General features: G+C 41.3%; 2 protein-coding genes across 10 annotated transcripts in view; one reads left to right on the forward strand and one right to left on the reverse strand.

Annotated features, from left to right (window-relative positions):
- The window catches only part of LOC108386989 (cytochrome P450 3A12-like), a 42,780-nt gene that overhangs the window by 20,269 nt on the left and 3,643 nt on the right, over window positions 1-18,868 (reverse strand). The window contains exons 2-9 of the mRNA XM_037017921.2: window positions 18,467-18,560; window positions 16,092-16,144; window positions 14,646-14,745; window positions 6,379-6,492; window positions 6,023-6,111; window positions 4,587-4,735; window positions 2,811-2,938; window positions 1,689-1,755 (exon numbers count right to left, since the gene is read on the reverse strand). Coding sequence (XP_036873816.2) covers window positions 1,689-1,755; window positions 2,811-2,938; window positions 4,587-4,735; window positions 6,023-6,111; window positions 6,379-6,492; window positions 14,646-14,745; window positions 16,092-16,144; window positions 18,467-18,560 — 794 coding nt within the window. The remainder of the gene's footprint in view (window positions 1-1,688; window positions 1,756-2,810; window positions 2,939-4,586; window positions 4,736-6,022; window positions 6,112-6,378; window positions 6,493-14,645; window positions 14,746-16,091; window positions 16,145-18,466; window positions 18,561-18,868) is intronic.
- The window catches only part of LOC118972347 (uncharacterized), a 54,014-nt gene that overhangs the window by 18,003 nt on the left and 17,143 nt on the right, over window positions 1-18,868 (forward strand). For 7 of the 9 annotated variants that reach the window (XR_012122120.1, XR_012122121.1, XR_012122122.1 and 4 more), the window contains exon 1: window positions 6,047-6,150. The exons of 1 other annotated variant lie outside the window; for it this stretch is intronic. The gene's annotated coding sequence lies outside the window, so the exon portion shown is untranslated. Of the gene's footprint in view, window positions 1-6,046; window positions 6,151-16,142; window positions 18,097-18,868 lie in introns of those variants that run through there. One more of the 9 variants, XM_073215031.1, reaches the window with a different exon arrangement.

An 18,868-nucleotide genomic window follows, 5' to 3' on the forward strand; every position in this document is an offset into this window, starting at 1 on the left:
TCCTTATTCTCTACAACGAGTTGTTAAATTTTCAGGAATTTTCTGACACAGTTGTCAAACAATTGGTAGCTTAACCTTAACCGTGAAGGGAGAATTTATGTCATAGAAGTTAAGTATGCATCGATTCTTTTTTGCTGTTGTTGAGAGGCAGCATGTTTATAACAATGGTTATGGGTAGATAAAGAAATACGTATGTTTATCAGTCCTCTATAAATATATTTGATGTTCTCAGCTTTGTGCACTGAGAAGATCTAAAAGCCAAGAAATCCTAGTAACAGTGAGCACTCCTACATCCCAGATTTTGGATTCTAAATACCATTTCTCACTAAAAGGAACCTAGGGCTCTTGGAGAAATGGTAGATTCCAGATTTTGTCAGGGGAAATAGAAGAGAAATCTGGAATGTCTCCCACCAGAAAGCCAAGAAGAGCTCAGAAAATGGTATGTGAAAAGGAAACAAGATAGTCTATATTCTATAATGGGAGATATACATCACTATACATTTCTGAAAACCCATAGAATATACACCAAGTGTGAACCTTAATGTAAATTATGGATTTTGGGTGATAATAATCTGTTAATGCAGGTTCACTGAGTATGAAAAATGTCCACTCCTGGGAGGGGTTTGACAGTGAGGGGGACTGTTTGGAGAGTGGGCAGGGAGTGTGTTGGAAATAGCTGTACCTTCTGCTCAATTTTGCTGTGAAAGTATAACAGTATAGTTTTTATTGTTGCTATAAAAAAATTTATTGTAAATAAAATAATTTTAAAAAGAAGAAAAAAATGACATGAAAGCCCATATGGTTTCCAGTGGATAGCCCTTGTGAGAGCTTGAGGATCAAAATAAAGAATAATGTAAGACAATGAATTAGTAATTTATGAGAAGAACTTTGTGATAAAAATAATTGCTAAGTAAATGTGGGAGAATGGAAAGCTCTCCCTGACTATGGAACATCAACTCAGGAATGTAGAAGAAATGATGGAATTTGAAAGCTCATTTGCATCCACCATAATAATGATGGTTTCAGTCAAGAAATAATCCATGGGTGATAAAACTAGACAGTGAAAGTTTAAGAAGGAACACAATATTTACACAGGTTCACAGAAATCCCCCACAATTACTTTTAATTAAAAAGGGAAAAACAAAACTTTATGAGATTAAGCTAGTGAACACAACTTTAACCAAGTGCTGCAAGTCATGCCTATTATTAGTATTAAACATTGTGTCTCTGACCCATTCTCTTATTTCCTTCCCCTACCTCCACCTGCTTGCAAAATGTTCACTCTCCTGCTGTAAATTCTAGCAGCCACCAACCAGGAGCAATGTGCCTCCTGATGTGATGAAGCCTTGATGCAAGTCTCCAGGCAGAGGTTCTGATTCAGCGCATCTGGGTGCGGCCTGAGAACTGACATTGAAGAAAGGCACCATCGAGGTCCTTATGTAGGTGATCTACAGATCACAGCTGGACATCTCAGTACAAAATAGTTTATGATTGCCTCTAAGCCTTCTACAAAGTTTTGCCTGCATGCTTCTAGAACGTGCTTCTTCCTACATGTTAAATTTAACAAGTGCCTTTCTGCAACGTGGCAGAAATTCTCATCTGCCCAGAAAACTTCCTGCTTGTCTTCAGAACCACCCCTGCCTTTGAGCCCCCCCTATAGCAGGCCCTCTGAAGCCCTTCTTGGTTACCTTTATGGCCGTCCATTTCTTTGGAATTCTGGGAGTTAATCATCAGTTGAAGAAGATCCACTTGGTTCTAGCAGTAGAAAGAGAAATCTCAATAACAGAAAGTCACTTGTGAAGTCAGAAATCAGCCAGTACTTAAACTCTTCCCTGAAAACATGGCCCCTTCAAGTCCAGATTCTGAGTGGGGTCATCAGTGAACAAAAATATTCAGCTACACATCTGGGAGAGCAGGATGTTTCCCTGAGAGGAATCCAGCCATCCTGTCCAGCTGCTTTTCCGTTATTGCCTCCTCTGATTCTTGGTCTCTCTGGCTTTTGAACACCGCTTCCTGCCCATCGAGGTGCCCGCACCTTTCCCATCCTGTCTGATGCTCAGGATGAAGTCCTGATTTTAATCCTTTTAATTTTCTCCAGCCTTACTGCTTAATGAAGAGCCACACAGATTAACCTGTGGCTTTGCAGTGTTCACCCATAGCTTTCGTGTGAGCGTCGTGAAGTGCCCCACCCTCCCTGAAGTCTACACAACCTACAGTGCCATCCTGGGAACCCGGCCCTGTCTCCTGGCCTGCAGACATCATTCTGCTGGTGTCCAGGCCTCATGAAGGAAAGCTGTGTTAGCCGGCCTGCAGCCTCAATGTCCAGCGAAGATTCCTGGCCATGTCCACATCATGACAGGGTCAATTTAACATGTTGTGCTCCACTAGGTAGCCTGATATGGCTTCCATTAGAAAATGTGTAAAATAACAGGATTGGAAGTGATTGAAGTGATTCTTTGCCAATCTAAGATTTGGGGGAATTATGAGAATAGCAAAATGATCTTGAAATGTTAATTTTTATCCTTTGACAATTTCTTGAAGGAAAGTGCTGAAGTTTTCATCTCTACAATATTCATTCAGTGATATGCTGTCAAGTGTATATTAAATTTAAACTGTGTCTCTGACTCATTTTCTCATGTCCTTCCCCAAATCTATCTTCTTCATTCCCACCAAATTGGTATAACTCTCCTATCCTAAACCCTGGAGTTCTCTAGCAACCTTAAGACTATGTGAGATGTACACAAACCAAAAGTATAAAGTTGAACACATCATCAAAAAGTGAGCCCCATGTAACTGCCACCAGATTTTACCTTTTGTGTATCTTTGAGGCGACTTTCTTTAATCCTTTTTACAGATTTTGTGAAAAAATCAGTAATATTTTTTGGAAACAGACTGATACCGATTACTTCAAATACAGGGATAAGGAATGGAAACAGAACTGTAGGGAAAAAGGAAAGCACAGTGAAAATGTAAAATTTACCTGAAACAATTACAATTTTCTACACCCATGGAAGATTAAAATTACCAGAGTTTTCAACCGGGATCCATTCCCTCTATGACTTTTGCTCAGATTTCCAAGCCAATGGCTGAGCAGGAACAAGCCCACCCACAGCAGAAGGAAACTTAAAGATTAGAGCAGAGACTAATAAGATGGAGAATAGAAGGTAATAGAAAAGAGCAATGAAACCAAGAGCTGATTCTTTTAGAAGACCTTCAGCTACATCACCCATGATAAAACGACAGAAGATTCTCATTAGTAACATTAGAAATGGAAAGGGAGATTATTACCAAAAAAAATAAAAAGGAGTATAAAGGAATACTATGATCAGTTGTACCCCCATAAATTAGATAGCTTAGAGAAATGAAAAATTCCTTAGAAAGATAGAAAGTATAGAATTGGACGCAAAAAGAAATAGACCATCTGAATAGAAATTTAAATATTGGTTAGTAATCAAGAAACTACCCACACAAAAGGTCAGCTCCAGATGGTTTCAATGGTGAATTCTATCAAATATTTAATAACAGCAAACTTTTCACAAATGCTCCCAAAGGGAACACTTCCAAACTCAATCTTTGAGGCCAGTATGACCCTAACACTAAAACCAGACAAAGCTTTTACAAGAAAAGGAAGCTACAGACCAACATCTCACAAACATGGATGCACAAATCATCACAAAAAGTAGCAAACTGAATCTAGCAACATATAAAAGGAATTATATACCATAACCAAGGGGAGTTTACCCCAGGAATTCAAAGTTATGTAATACACCATATCAATAGAATAAAAACAGAAATCTCACGACCATCTCAACAGATGCAGAAGAAGCCTTTGACAAAATTGAAGATCCTTATGTGATAAAAATTAACATCAAACTAGGAATAGAAGTGAATTTCCTCAATCTTACGAAGGATTCCTATGAAACACCCACCATACTTTATCGTGAAAGACTGCATGCTTTCCATTAAATTTTGAAACAAGACTAGAATATCTCTCTTACCACTTCCAGTCAATATTGTACTAGAGGCTCTAGCCAGAGGAATTTGGGGAGAAAAAAGCATTCATATTGGAAATGAAGAAGTGAAACTATATTATCAGATACTGTGATCTCATATATAGACAATCCTAAAGTACCAACTAAAATCTATTAGAACTAATAAAGAAGTTCAACAGTGTCTCAGGACACCAGATCCAAATACAAAATAAATTGTATTTATGCATACTGCAATAAATGGTCCAAAAGTGAAATTAAGAAAATAACTCAACTTAAATAAGATAAAAAGAATTGAATACCTAGGAATAATTTTAGCAAAAGAAGTGCAGAACTTATACTCTGAAAGCTGAGTTAACAAAAATATTAACACACACACACATACATACGTACTGTCTTTATCCGTTCACCTGTTGAAGGACACTTAGGTTGCAAAACCTTTTAATTGTTTATAAATGGACTTATGTAGTATGTGAATTATATCCCAGTAAAGCTGTTTAGAAAAAAAGAAAGAAGGAAAAAAAGAGAGACAGGGAAGACAAAGTGAGAAACGAAGGGAAGGAGGATGGAAGGAACAGAAACATAGTATTCACATACTTATGCTGAGAAAGAGTGGATCGAGGAAATTAAATCTCAAGAGCTTCTTGGCATTTTCCACAAAGGGATCTTGTGGGTTGTTAAGGGAATCAATGTTCACTCCAAATGATGTGCTAGTAATCACATCCATGCTGTAGGCCCCAAAGATGCTGAGGAGAGAGAAACACATGGAAATTAAAGCCAGCACCACTTTATTCTGCATACCCAGCACAGGCACCAGGAAGACCACGTAACTTCATAACCAGGGACGACAGGGAGACACACACTCTCAGAGCCACCTGTTGGGCTAGCTGAGGTGTCTATGCTGCCATCACACTCACTCCTGGGGTGCTCATGAGGTGCCAGTGATACATGTTGGCCCTGTGCTGTGGGTACTGGGGCACTGAGGTCAGAGACCCACCTCTGAGCTCAAGGTGCTTGGCCACAGAGGGACAGAGAACCACAATCACACAAAATGCAGTTGTGTGTTTTGAGTGTGGGCCACGGGAGGTGTGTGAGCCTGTGCTTGATGAGGACAAAGGGTGGAGTAATGAACTCTTCCTGGGTGTCAAGGAAGGTGACATTGAGCTGGGTCTTGCCTCACCGCAGCAGCTACGCTCAGCTGATTCCTCTTCAGCACACACAGAACAGCAACACCCTGTTCTCACTTGCCGGCCAACGTCCTCCCTCCCTGTCTGCACCCATGTTAAGTCTCCTGGGAGACCCAGTCTTCCTCAGCTACCGTGATCTGAGGGTGCCCTGAGGGCAGACTCGCATCTGTAAATGTAGAACTGAGAAAGCTTTTGTTTAAAATAATATTGTTAAATCACTTGGATTCTGATTTTGGGATCCCATAACAGCAATCGCTTGTCCCAGGACAGCCCAGGGTACACCTGTTTTTCTGAGTAATTAAATATCTGAGCTTAGACTATAACCTTATGGTTACCTTACCCATAGCCTGTAGAAGGCCTGCTCTGTTTAGAGACTGAAGGAAAGAGATGTAGGGGTAAGGGTCAATATATAGTATTTTGCTGATATTCTCAGCAAATGGTGAAGGGATTTAGGTTGTTCCAAGTTCCCCACTGTAACTTTCCTGCCCCTCCAGTGCCCACCAGTAAGCACCAGGTGCCTTCCCCTCCCACCATTCCACAGACTCTACTCACAACTTTGGTCTGATCATGTCTCTTCATGCTAAGCTATGTATTTTTGTCTTCCAGAATATCCAAGGCCAACAGTAGCATATAAAGTGAGTACCCGTGTGCACAGGAGCAGACCCTTTCTCTGCTGGCTGCCCCATCTGTCGGTCACTCCCTGGTGACCCACTGGAGTTCTACCCCCACACACCCACTTCTGCTCTGGCACTGGGGTAACTCCTCTGCGGGAGTGTCAGCTCCGTGGCAGCAGCGGGAAGGCCTCAGGGCAGAGCTCAGAATCCCAGCAGCTGCCTTCCCCCTTACTCTTTCATGGTGATGGGCTTGCTCGTCTCTGCCTCCCTCCTCAGGTTCCTCACCAGCACATCTCCATACTGGCCAATGATGGGGAACATCTAGATGGAAAATAAGACGCACTCAAAATAAATGCCAAGGTACGTGCTAGAAGGACATGGCATTCACAAGCATGGAGCAGGAAGTTGCAATTTATAACAAACATTACCATGTCTCTTCTAACACATAAAGACAAAATAATTTTTTTATCTTTAGGAAGCTCAGATTAAGCCGACTGCCCTTTTGAAATGGACGGTCATATTTTGCACCTGTCTTCAGATGCAAAAGTTACTGTACATTACTAATTAGAAGTCCTCTTATCTTCTTACATCCTTGAGTTTTCCACTGGTGAAAGTTGGGGACAGCAATGCTCGTATTCTCTTCCATTCTTCATCCTCAGACATGGAGACTGCAGTTTTCATAAATCCCACTGGAGCAAGTTTCTAGAGTCAAAAGCAAAGGAAATTTAGACCAACAGTTGGGGAGGTCTCTAGTGTTGTGTGATATTTGCTAAATGGGCACCAAATATCCAACAAATATTTAGTAAGGGTCTACTTAGTAGCAGGCCTTATGCTAGATGGTCAATAAATATTTATCCCATAAGGCCTAGCTCCTTTGTGGGTTCAGGAGACATTCAGGCATCTGATGCAGTTTCCAGATTTATGTTGCAATCATCTTTTATGTGCACTGACCCATGTGGAAGGAAAACTATTCTTCCATGGGAATAGAGTATAAAGAACCAGTATATTCTCCTGGGCTCTGCAGAGTAGAATTGGATTTGAGACAGACAGCCAGGTAGCCTGGTGAACTATCTGCCCCAGACCCATTCTATGTTTACATGTATCTACATCGTGAACAACTCAAAAAATGGATGTCTTGATAGAGTGATTAAAAAATATATTAATACTTAAAAACTAGAAATCTATTTGATATTTTGAAGAAGTGTTGCAATTACCTGGAATCTTCTTCCTCTGCATTTTTCACCCAAGGGGAGAAGGGAAAAGAGAGATGCAATTCTGTTTCTCACCTTGCAACTGGCCTATCCAACCAACATGCTTGAAACTTTCCTCTATCTTCCAAAATTATATTTTGTTTTAAAATAGGTATCTCTACCACCCTTTTATGATAAACACTCACAAACTAGGGGAGAGAGAAACTTCTTCAACTTGATATCAAGTGTACCTTATAGAGCCAACATCATACTTAATGATGGAAGAGTGAGTGACATCACCAAGATGGCAGAAGAGCCTCCAGGCCCAAAAATACAACAGCAGTGAGCTATCAACAACAAAAAATTGGCCCAAGAGAGTTCAGCTACCCATTTAGAAAATTCAGTAAATATTAGAGTGTAAAACTGAGAATAACTGCACAAAGGTTTTTGTTTTGCCTGCACCACCTTATGCTCTGCTCAGTGCCAAGAGGGAGCTCCCCAGCCTGACAGTGGTCCCCTTGATGGGAGAGGACAGCAGGTGAGTCCCCAGGTTCTCCAGCCTTTCAGGGCACTACACAAATGACCCACTTCGGTTCCACCGCACCCAAAGGGTGACATAGCTGAGCCATCTAGAGACAGCTAGGAAGAAAGGAGGGACAGGACTACCAGCATCAGCCATGCAGCTGGAGGGACTGTGGTTCTGTATATTGTCCTCTGCAAAAGATCTCAGAAGCCTTTGCTGATGAGGAAAACAACAGCTGGCACAGCCACTGCAGACCCCGTACTGATTTTGCTGCCTTATCCCAAGAGTTTCATATTGGACATATGCCTGCAGTCAGGGCCCATAGATGAGACTCATATGTGCTCAGCACCCACCTGGCTACCACCTCTGCATGCCCCAGTCCCTTAGCACTGAGCCTGGAAGTGCTGCTGAGGACCCTCACAGCCCTGGCAGCCACTGTGGTCCCTCCACACCCGTTGCTGCAAAGGATCATGAATTGCTCATATTCTGAACCTCAGCTGCCTAAACCAACCATGCTCTCCCAGAATGGGAGCACCACACACACACTGACACTTGCCATCCCGCCCCGCTAGACTGAGGGCCACAGCGCACTCCCACACGCCCCAGCCTGCAAGAGAAGGTTTTTCCTTCCTGAAATTAGTTCATGAAGTCTGGAAGAGCTAACTGCTTCTTCAAAAGCACAGACACCATTGCAAGACTACAGGGATCATGAAGAATCAGGGAAACATGACACTACCAAAGGAACACAATGAACTTACAATAACTGACCCTGAAGAAATGGAAATCAACAAATTGATTCACAAAGAACTCAAAATAATTGTTCTCAGGAAGTCATAAAAGCTACAAGAGAAACAGAAAAAATGATTTAACAAAATTAGAAGAGAATTTAAAAAACAGTGAGTTCAACAAAGAGACATAAAACAGAAAAAAAAGAAAGTTTGAAGCTAAAGAATGCAACATAATTACAAAAGAAGACTCAATCAAGCAGAAGAATCAGTGAACTCAAAGACAGGGCATTTGTGATTGTCCAGGAAATAGTAGAAAAAAACATGAAAAGAAATGAAGAAAGCCTACATGACTTATGGGATACCACCAAGTGAAACAATATTCATGTTATTAGAGTCCTAGAAAAAGAAAGGGGCAGAATGCTTATTTAGAGAAATAATGGATGAAAACTTCTCAACCCTTGGTGAATATATGGATTTCATAATACCTGCAGCTCAGTGATCCCCAATGAGGTTGAATCCAAGAATTCATGAAAATGCATCATAATAAAAATGTCAAAAATCATAGAAGAATAGAGTGTCTTGAAAGCAGCATGAGAAAAGAAGACAAAATGCTCATAAGGCCATAAGTGGATTTTTCAACAGGAACCTTGAAATCCAGGAGATAGTGGGATTCACAATGCTCAAGGGAAAAACTGCTAATTAAGTATACTTGACATGGAGAAGTGAGTTTTTATAAGTGAAAGACAGAGATAATAACATTTCCAGAGAAACAAAAGTAGAAAGGGTTCATCACAACCAGAACTGTCTTACCATAACTGCTAAAGGGAGGTCTTCACACTGAAAATAAGGGACACTAACTAATAACATGAAATCATTTGAAAGGATAAAACTTACTGGTAAATGTAAATATGTAGTCAAATCAGAATACAATAGTATTGTAATGGTTGTGTAAATCACATATAGCTCTAATGTAAAGTTTAAGAGATAAGAATTAAAAACAGCTACAGCTAAAATAATCTGTTAGTGGATGCACAATAAAAACATGCAAATTGTGACATCAAATGTATAAAATGGGTGTTCAGCAGTAAAAGCATTGAGCTTTTAGATGAGAACAGCATAAAATAGGTAGCTTAAAATAGACTGCTCCATCTATACATGTTTTATGTAAGCCTCATGGTAACCACAAAGCAAAAATGTATCTTAGATACAGAAAAAAGAAACAGTAAGGACTCAGAGTATACCACTATAAAAAAACCATGATGTCACAAGGAAGAGAGGAAGAAGGAACAAAGGGTCTATGAAATACTTGGATTAACAAAGTGTCAATGGTAAATCCTTACTATGAATAATTACTTTATGTGTAGTTGGACAGAATAATGGACAGAGGAAATACACACACACACACACATATATGTTAAATGGATTATTGTTCATACTTAAGAAAGAAGGGAATCCTGCCATTTCCCACAACATGGAAGAACCTGGAGAACAACATGCTAAGTGAATTAAGCCAGACACAGAAGAGTAAATAACACTTTGTCTCACTTATATGTAGAATTGAAAAAATGAAGTTAAGGTTATAGGAACAGAGAGTAGAATAGTAGATATGTTCTAGGCAGAGTGGGTAGGGGTGATAGTGATCAAAGGCTACAAACTTGCAAATATACAATGAATAAGTTCTAGAGAGCTAATGTATACATGGTGACCTTAGTCAAACTGTGTTGTGTACTAGACACTTGCTGATAGTAGATCTAAAGTGTAGTATATGAGAAAAAGAAATAAAAGGCACACAGCTGGAGAGATAAAAAACAAGTGCCTCCATTTTCAGGTGACATGACTGTCAGTGTTGAAAAACTCAAATAGAAGAAGAAAACCTCTAGAACTAATAAATGAGCTCAGCATGGTTGTAGCAAACAAGGCCAACACACAAAAATCAACTGCATTTCATATAATAACACATTAGAAACAATGTCATTTACAATCACCCCAAGGAAAATGAAATACTTCAGGTATAAAGTTAATGAAATATGTATGGGACATCTATATCAAAAACTACCAAATATGGGTGAAAGGATTCCAAGAAACAGTTAATACGTAGAAAGTTACACAATGTTCATGGAATGAAAGACTTGACCTGGGAAAGATAAAGGGTTTCCCTAAATTGCTTTATAGGTTTAAATGAATTCCTATCAAAAGCTCAACAACTATTTTGTAAACATACGTAAGCTTATTCTAAATTTGTAAGGAAAGGGAAAGGACCTAGAATAGCTAAAACAATCATGAAAAAAAGTGGAAGGTATCACTCTACATGAGTTTAAGACTCACCATAAACTGACAGTAATCAAGGTTGGGGGTATTGGAGGTTGGAGAATTACATCGATCAATGAATAGAACAGAGAATAAGAAATGGACCCACACAAATAGGCCTGACTCATTTTTGACAATGGTGCAAAAGCAATGGAGGAAGAATAGCCTTTTCACAATGTGTGGGGAGCAATTTGACATCACAAGGAAAAAATGAACCTTGACCTAAGCTCACCCTTTATAAAAAAATTAACACAAAATGTATTGTAGACTTAAATATAAAACACAAAACTATATAACTTTTAGAAAAAATAATTGGAGAAAATCTTTGGATCTAGGGGTAGGTGAAGAGGTTTTAGACTTGATACGAAATTCAGAACCCACAAAAGGAAAAATCAATAGATGAGCCTTATCAAAATAAAGAAGTTTGTTCTCTGAAGATCCTGATAAGAGGAAAAGATAGGTGAACACAATGACTATAAAAGAATAGTAGGAGGGAGCCTGTTAGTGGTGGAAGAGTTCCATCATTTGATTGTGGTGGGAGTTACACTAATTGACATAAATGTAAAGTTTAATAGAGCTACTTTTGGTTCAGAAAAAGAGGGCCTCATGTGAAGTGAGACAGAAACCTCCTCCCAAAATCACATATAACATGAAAATACAGCAAATACAACTAATTCTGAAAGAGTGCCCTGAAGCCTACAAAACAGATTACTTACAGCTGGGGAAAAGAGAAGACCTCACAGAAAAGGGTAAAGGCACAAAGCCACAATCCAGCAGGACCCAAGCCCTTCCCCGACCTCAGCCCACAGGCAGGAGGAAGAGAAAAGGATCAGGGAGGGAGTAGAAGCCCAGGACTGCTAAACACCCAGCCCTGGAGATGTGCTTCAGGAGCACAAACCCGCATTACATGGTGCTCTGGAGATCTGAGGAATTGGAAAGCAAAGACAGGCAGAAAACCTAGAGAGACTGAGAGTACAGTTGCTTGTGAAGAACAGATAAGCACAACTGGCCCCTCTGGGACAAAAGAAAGGCGGGCACTTTGAAAGATTTCCCAACCGCAAGAGAGGCGCTAAAGGGGCAAAGAGCACACAGAGCTTGTTGCTCAGGAGAAAAGACATGTGGACAGAATTGTCTGGATATAGTCATCCCGGTAGGTTGGGAACACTCAGGAGCTTCAGATGCACCATCCCATGGCTGGCAACGTGATTCCAAGGTGCCCCACTGCTGTATGCAGCCTGAAGCTCCTTCCGGCAGGCACCAGTCCATATACTTGCTGCCCCACCATCATGCCAGGCCAACAGGAGGAAGGAGCTCTACCCACGGTAGCTATAGGGACATAACACAGAGGCTCCTCCCTGTATGCACAGACTACTGGACCGGGCAGTGGAGGCAGGCATTACAGCCAGGAAGCAGGAAAGAGCTCTTTACTCATGGCAGGCACTGGTGCTGCTGCCTGCGACCCTGCCAATGCTCCAGGTGCTCGGCAGCTCCAGAGAGTAGAGCTTCTGGACACTAGAGGGTGCCATGTACACAAAGTTATTATTCCGTAAGAATCACTAAAAAATGGAATTGCAAAAAAAATTTGTCCAAACAAAAATTCAGGAAAGGATGCCAGAAAGAGGACTAAGTGAAACTGAAATCACCAGTCTTCTTGATAAAGATTTCAAACTAAAAATTATAAACATGATCATGGAGCTACAGAAAAATATTCAAGATCTCAAGGAGGACTTCAAAAAAGAGATAGAAACTTTGAAAAATACAGTATCTGAAATGAAACAGACAATGAAGGGATTTAAAAGATTAGATGAGGTAGAGGAGATGGTAAATGAAATAGAAATTAGAGAACAGGAAAACAAACAAGCAGAGGCACAGAGAGAAATAAGGATCCTTAGGAATGAAAGAATAATAAGAGAACTGTGCGACCAATTTAAATGGAACAATATTGACATTAGAGGGGTACCAGAAGAGGAGAGAAAAAGGGATAGAAAGTCTCTTTGAGGAAATAATTGCTAAAAACATCCAAAATCTGGGGACGGAAATAGTCTCTCAGGTCATGGAGTGCAGTGATCTCCCAACACAAGGAACCCTAGGAAGACAACACCAAGTGTATAATAACTAAAATGGCAAAGATCAAGGACAAGGAGAGAATATTGAAAGCACCCAGAGAGAGAAAAAAGATCACTTATAAAGGTAACCCTATCAGGCTATCAGCAGACTTCTCAGCAGAAACCTTACAGGCCAGAAGGGAACAGCATGATATATTTAATGCAACAAAAGAGAAGATCCTCCAACCAAGAGTACTCTACCCAGCAAGATTACCATTTGAATTTGAAGCCGGGATTAAACAATTTCCAGATAAGCAAAAGTTGAGGGAATTTATCACCCACAAACCATCTCTACAGTGTATTTTTAAGGGAGTGCTCTAGATAGAAGTGCTCCTAAGACTAAATAGCTGACACCTTAAAAAATAAAAATGCAGTAAAGGAAGCAGACCGATTAATTACTAAGCAAATGCAAAATTAAATCAACTGCTCACAAAGTTAGTCAAGGGATACACAAGAAGTACAGAATATGACACCTAATATATAAAGAGTGGAGGAGGAAAAAAAGAACCTTTAGACTGTGTTTGAAATAGAGTAATAATAAAGTTAAGATAGACTGTTAGATAATAAGGAAGCTGCCCTTGAACCTTTGGTAACCACAATCTAAAGCCTACAATGGCAATAAGTATATGTTTATCTATCAATAATCATCCTATATGTAAATGGGCTGAATGCAACAATCAAAAGACATAGATTTACAGAATGGATAAAAAAAATAAGACCCATCCATATACTGCTTACAAGAGACTCACTTCAACCCAAATACATACACAAACTAAAAGTAAAGGTATGGAAAAAGATATTTCATGCAAATAATAGGGAGAAAAAACAGGAGTAGCAGCACTTATCTCAGAAAAGTAGATTTCAAAACGAAGAATGTAAGAAGACACAAAGAAAGATATTACATAATGGTAAAAGAATCAGTCCAACAAGAGGATATAACCATTATAAATATCTATGCCTCCAATATAGGATCACCTAAATACGTGAAACAAATACTAACAGAATTAAAGGGGGAAAATGGAATACAATGCATTTACTTTAGGAGACTTTAACACACCACTCACTCCAAAGGACAGACCAACCAGATAGAAAATAAATAAGGAGATAGAGGCACTGAATAACGCATTAGAACAGATGGACTTAATAGACATCTACAGAACACTCCACCCAAAAGCAGCAGTATACACATTCTCAAGTGTACATGGAACATTTTCCAGACTAGATCACATACTAGGCCACAAAAAGAGCCTTATTAAATTAACAAAGATTAAAATTGTGCCAACCAGCTTCTCAGACCACAAAGGTATGAAACTAGAAATAAATTATGCAAAGAAAACAAAAAAGCCTACAAACACTTGGAGGCTTAAGAACATGCTCCTAAATAATCAGTGGATCAATAACCAAATTAAAACAGATCAAGCAATACATTGAGACAAGTGAAAATAACAACTCACAGCCCAAAACCTCTGGGATGCAGCGAAGACAGTTCTTAGAAGAAAGTATATTGCAGTACATGCTTATGTCAAGAAGGAAGAAAAATTCTAAATGAACAGTCTAAACTCACAATGAAACTAGGAAAAGAAGAACAAAGGAGGCCCAAAGTCAGTAGAAGGATGAACATAATAAAGGTCAGAGCAGAAATAAACAAAATTGAGAAGAATAAAACGATAGAAAGAATCAATGAAACTAGGAGCTGGTTCTTCAAGAAAATAAACAAAATAGATAATCCCCTAGCCAAACTTATGAAGAAAAATGTTTCATAGAGCAATGCACACACAGAGACACACACTCAGATGAGTGCACATAACACTGTGAAAATCTGATTCGCTCTGTGGGTAACACTGATGTCAGACTTCCTGCTTTGATATTGTACTACAGCTATACAGACATTACCATCCGGGGGCACTGGATGAAGGGTATATGACATGGGACTGGACATTTTGGAGGCAACTTAATAAAGAAAGAAAGAAAGAAAATTGTAAATTAAAAAGTGGGTGCCTACCCGCCGGTTTGTAAAGACAGAATAACATTCCTTCACTAGTATGGCTTTGATCATGTCTGGATCCGTGATAGCCAACACAGGCTGTCGACCATCATAAAACCTGTGAGGGGAAAAGAGCTGATGACATTTAACAAGCTGGTATCTGCAACTGGAGCCACACTAGAAGTCTGAAATTTCATCCTGGTGTTACATAATCCATTCTCTAGAAATCACAGTTAGAAAGAACATTAGTTAACTCAAGGTGGTGAGTACATGGGTATTTTCTATACCATTCTCCACAATATTTGTATGTTTAAAACATTTTCAGAAAGCAAATTAGGTTAGTAGATGATTGAAGGCAAGTAAAGTAAGACAAAAAATTACTGATGGAAAGACCACCCAACTCAACCATTAAAAATCATGATTTGAAAATACATAAAAAATATTAACACTATGTATAACATAATAATAGATGAAAACATAATATTAGATGAAAACACTATGTATAACATAATATTAGATCAGGCATACTGATCACAAATATGGAAAAATGTGTCTGCAAATGAAAAAACTTGGAATGCTTCAAAAGAGAGAGCAGGATTATGACTGGTTTTCTGCCCTATTTTCACAATTAGCTTACTTGTAGAATATGATTTTAACTATTAAAGACAGGTAATTCACAGAAGTAAGGTTAGAAAAATTTGAACAAAAGGACAAAGCGGATAATGAAACACAGAGGAGCACATATAATTCACTTGTTCAATATTTTCTTTCATCACATGTTTCTTCTCAAACCTGGGTCCAGAGGGCCCTGAGCTCCATGTAGGAGGCTCCCCTTAGCAGCAGGGCAGGCTCACTGTGACCCACACACCACACAAAGGGACTCCTTGTCTGTGACACATCCCAGTTCGGCCTGACCTCCTCGCTGTCAAAATGCCCATTACTGGGGATGGGCCCCTGGTACCAGGTTCAGTATGAACTTAATCACACTGTCCTCTGGTCCTTCTTCAAAATGACATTTAAATCCAAAATTTAAACAAAGGATTTTTGGCTTTTTTTTTTTTAGGATTTTGGCTTTTAGTGAAAGATGAATTATGTGGGAAAAGGGTCACAGAATGCATTCATGAGCACACATTAGAAGGTCTGAAATAATGCATTCTATGCAATCAAAGGGGATGTAAGGAAGGAAAATGTAGAGAAAGGGAGAGCGTGGCATGGGCAGGGTGGGACGCTACAGTCCCTGAGCCACCAACGTCTGGAGAGAAGCGATGCCCTGCCACCCTCCAGGCCTGATGCAGACCATAGACCTGGATGCCTGAGACAGATGGGAGCCCTCGTAGGACCAGCCCCCAAAAGCTTTCTGGCAAATGACCTCATCTCAAGAGGCTCTGCACTGAGACTGGCCTCCACACCAATGGGGGCCTCAGCATAGCAAGTCTATGCGGTGGAAGTTTCCAGAATACTCACCCCCACATCTTTCCATAGGTTTTAAAACATTTGTTGTCAAAATCCCAAAAGCCCTGCAAGGAGAAATGAAATTATATTGTTTATGTGAATGGACTGAACTCTACCTCAAATCGGTTCATAAATGACTCAAATGGCATGAAATCAAGCAAACTACCTTTCACTGGCAGTTAGAGGGAAGCCCTGTATGGCATGTTTGTACAGAGCATTCAGAGAAAACCACAACAGGGTGCCTCGTAGCAGTTCACTAAGCATGTGAGCTGGAGTCAGCCTGTCCAGTGCGTAGCTTGAGCTCTAGGCAGCATTTCTCCTCCCCTGTCTGAGGGCAAAGGGGAGGAAATAGGGGAGAGACTTGAGAAGGAGAATTTAAAATCACTCCTGAGTTTTCTCCCAGGATGGTGGGTACTGATCACTTACCGTGTCTGTGAATACCAGGTAAGAGCTTGTCTTTCTGACCTGTCTGTGCATGTGTTGTCTCTAACATCTCCAAATTCTGAGTTATCACCTCCATGGACACCTGAGTACACCGAGCTGGGGGAGGCAGAGTGGCCTGATATCTTGTCAATGGGTTGCAGCCCCGGGCAAGTTCACTATGGATTCAGTGTGACCGAAGAAATGACAGTAGAATGTTATTGGGGTGAAAGGGTTATACCCAAATTTATTTCCACAGTGGCAGGTCAATTACAAAAATCCCATCCACTCAGAGCGAGTCTGCACACAGCAAGCCAGTCTCTGCCTCTGGGCCTCTCGGCCTGCACAGCCGTCCCAGGCTCTGTCCTCAGCTCTGCCACCACTCCAGCCTCTGCTCTGCTCTCCCACAGCCTTGCAGCCGTGCCATCGTGTCGCCCAGATCACTGGGCAGAGCTCTTTATATAGAGTCAACAGCAACATATTGCCCACGTGTGTAGTGAGCTAGCCATCCAGGGTCAGGTGAGAGTCCTGGCTACAGGAACGTTCATGTCCACACCTGAGTACTCCTCAGCAGCCTTCCTTTGTCTCACGAGCCTCTCTAGAATTCTAGTGGAATTAGGAACTTGAAGACATCAGGGACCTCCTTTCCTCTAGAGGATTCAAATAAGACTCAGGCATGCTTACTGAGTAGAAAGTGAGTGAGTGAATGAATGAATGACCAGAGAACTCGCTTTCCAGTTTCCAGCTCAACCCTGAGAAGGTGGGAAGGTGCTTCCACTGCAGGCGGGAATAAGGAAAGCACCACGCTGGCTCTCAGTTTTCACTTCTGGAATTAAAAAATGCCTCTTCCTCTCACTAAGTTTCAGCTGTGGTATTTGAGGTTTTAACTATACAAAGATGGTGACAGAAATGTGGATATTCAGGCGCCTCTACTAAGGAGTGGATCTGGGAAAAGTGGAAAGGAACTTACTGCTTTCTCACAGGGAAAAATGTGTGACTAGGAAAAAATACAGCACGTTTCTGGGATACTAGGCCTAGTTGGGAGAATTAGGATCTGAGAGACAAGCCTGTGTCTGCAGGAAAGGAAATCTGAGGCAGAGGGCAGCCTGCTTGCAAGGCACTGCCTCCTGGCCTCCTGGACGTGAGCTGGTCCCTTCTGTCCAGAGCCCGGACCCAGGGTGAGGGGTCAGAGCAGGATTAGCCACAAAGGCTCCACCAAGATTCACAGTTCATGCATCACCATTCTGCTCAGTGAAACTTGAACAATTTCATCAAATCATACACTTTCTAGTGACTTTATCTAATGATTCTGTCTTTGTAACAGCTCATTCAGAGACCAAATATCTGAGTTTGGACAACCACCATCCTGTCTCAGTTACCCCCACTGGCCACTCATCCCACACACACACGCTGCCTCCTTTGAAGGCCCAGAAGGAGGCGGAAAGCTCCTGTCCATCTCTCAAATCCCAAAGATGCCCTGGGGAGCAAAGAGTGGAGCACTGCCGTGGACACAAGCGCAGGCTCAGCAGTTCTGCGAGAACTCCGGCATGCACAAATGACCCCAGGATGGATCCTCGGGCTGACCAACAAACAGCAGGTGCACAGCTATCCAGGAGGGGAGGAGAAACACTGCCTAGAGTTCATGCTATGCACTGCACAGTCTGACTCCAGCTCACACACTTAGTGAACTGCTACGAGGCACCCTGTTGTGGTTTTCTCCGAATGCTCTGTACAAACGTGCCATCCAGGGAATCTGCACAGAGCAGAAACAAAAATGTCGTTACGATGCTCACAAGGTGGGACATCAAGGCCTGTGCTGGGCAGCACCTGGCAATGCTGGGTGTCTGTACACACCGCGTTTCAGGAAAGTGTTACCTCAGAACTTCCTCCTGGGGACGGGCAGTTTTATTGGTGAGCTAAGCTGGGATTTGCGACCACAAGAAGCAAAGTGGGAACTCAACACTCACTTTGCGGTAAGACAGGACAGTTCCAAAAAGAGGCAGAGGTGTCGGCCCAGGAATTCCCAGCTTCTTAAAAAGTCCATGCGAGTAGGTCCCATATCTATGAAGTGAATGAGAAGGCAGGTCACAGGGACTGTGGAGCAGCTGCCGGGACTGCCGGGCACTGACTCGGAATGGGAGCCGGGAAGCTTGGGCTGAAGTGTGTGGGCCAGAAACACCAGCAGCCAATCCAAGGGCAATGATGACGTTTGCTCATCATCTGCTTTCCTGGTTCCTTGGGGACCCCCACCGATTTAGTGGTTATTAGCCTACGGCAGCTGAGGACTTCACGTCATAGTGTTCTTAAAATTCTGTAGACTGTAAAGTCCGTCATCTTTCCTGTGTTTCCCTTGGAGGGCACTGCCTACA

The sequence above is a fragment of the Manis javanica genome, chromosome 10, assembly GCF_040802235.1.
Source record: "Manis javanica isolate MJ-LG chromosome 10, MJ_LKY, whole genome shotgun sequence".
NCBI classification, from domain to species: domain Eukaryota; kingdom Metazoa; phylum Chordata; class Mammalia; order Pholidota; family Manidae; genus Manis; species Manis javanica.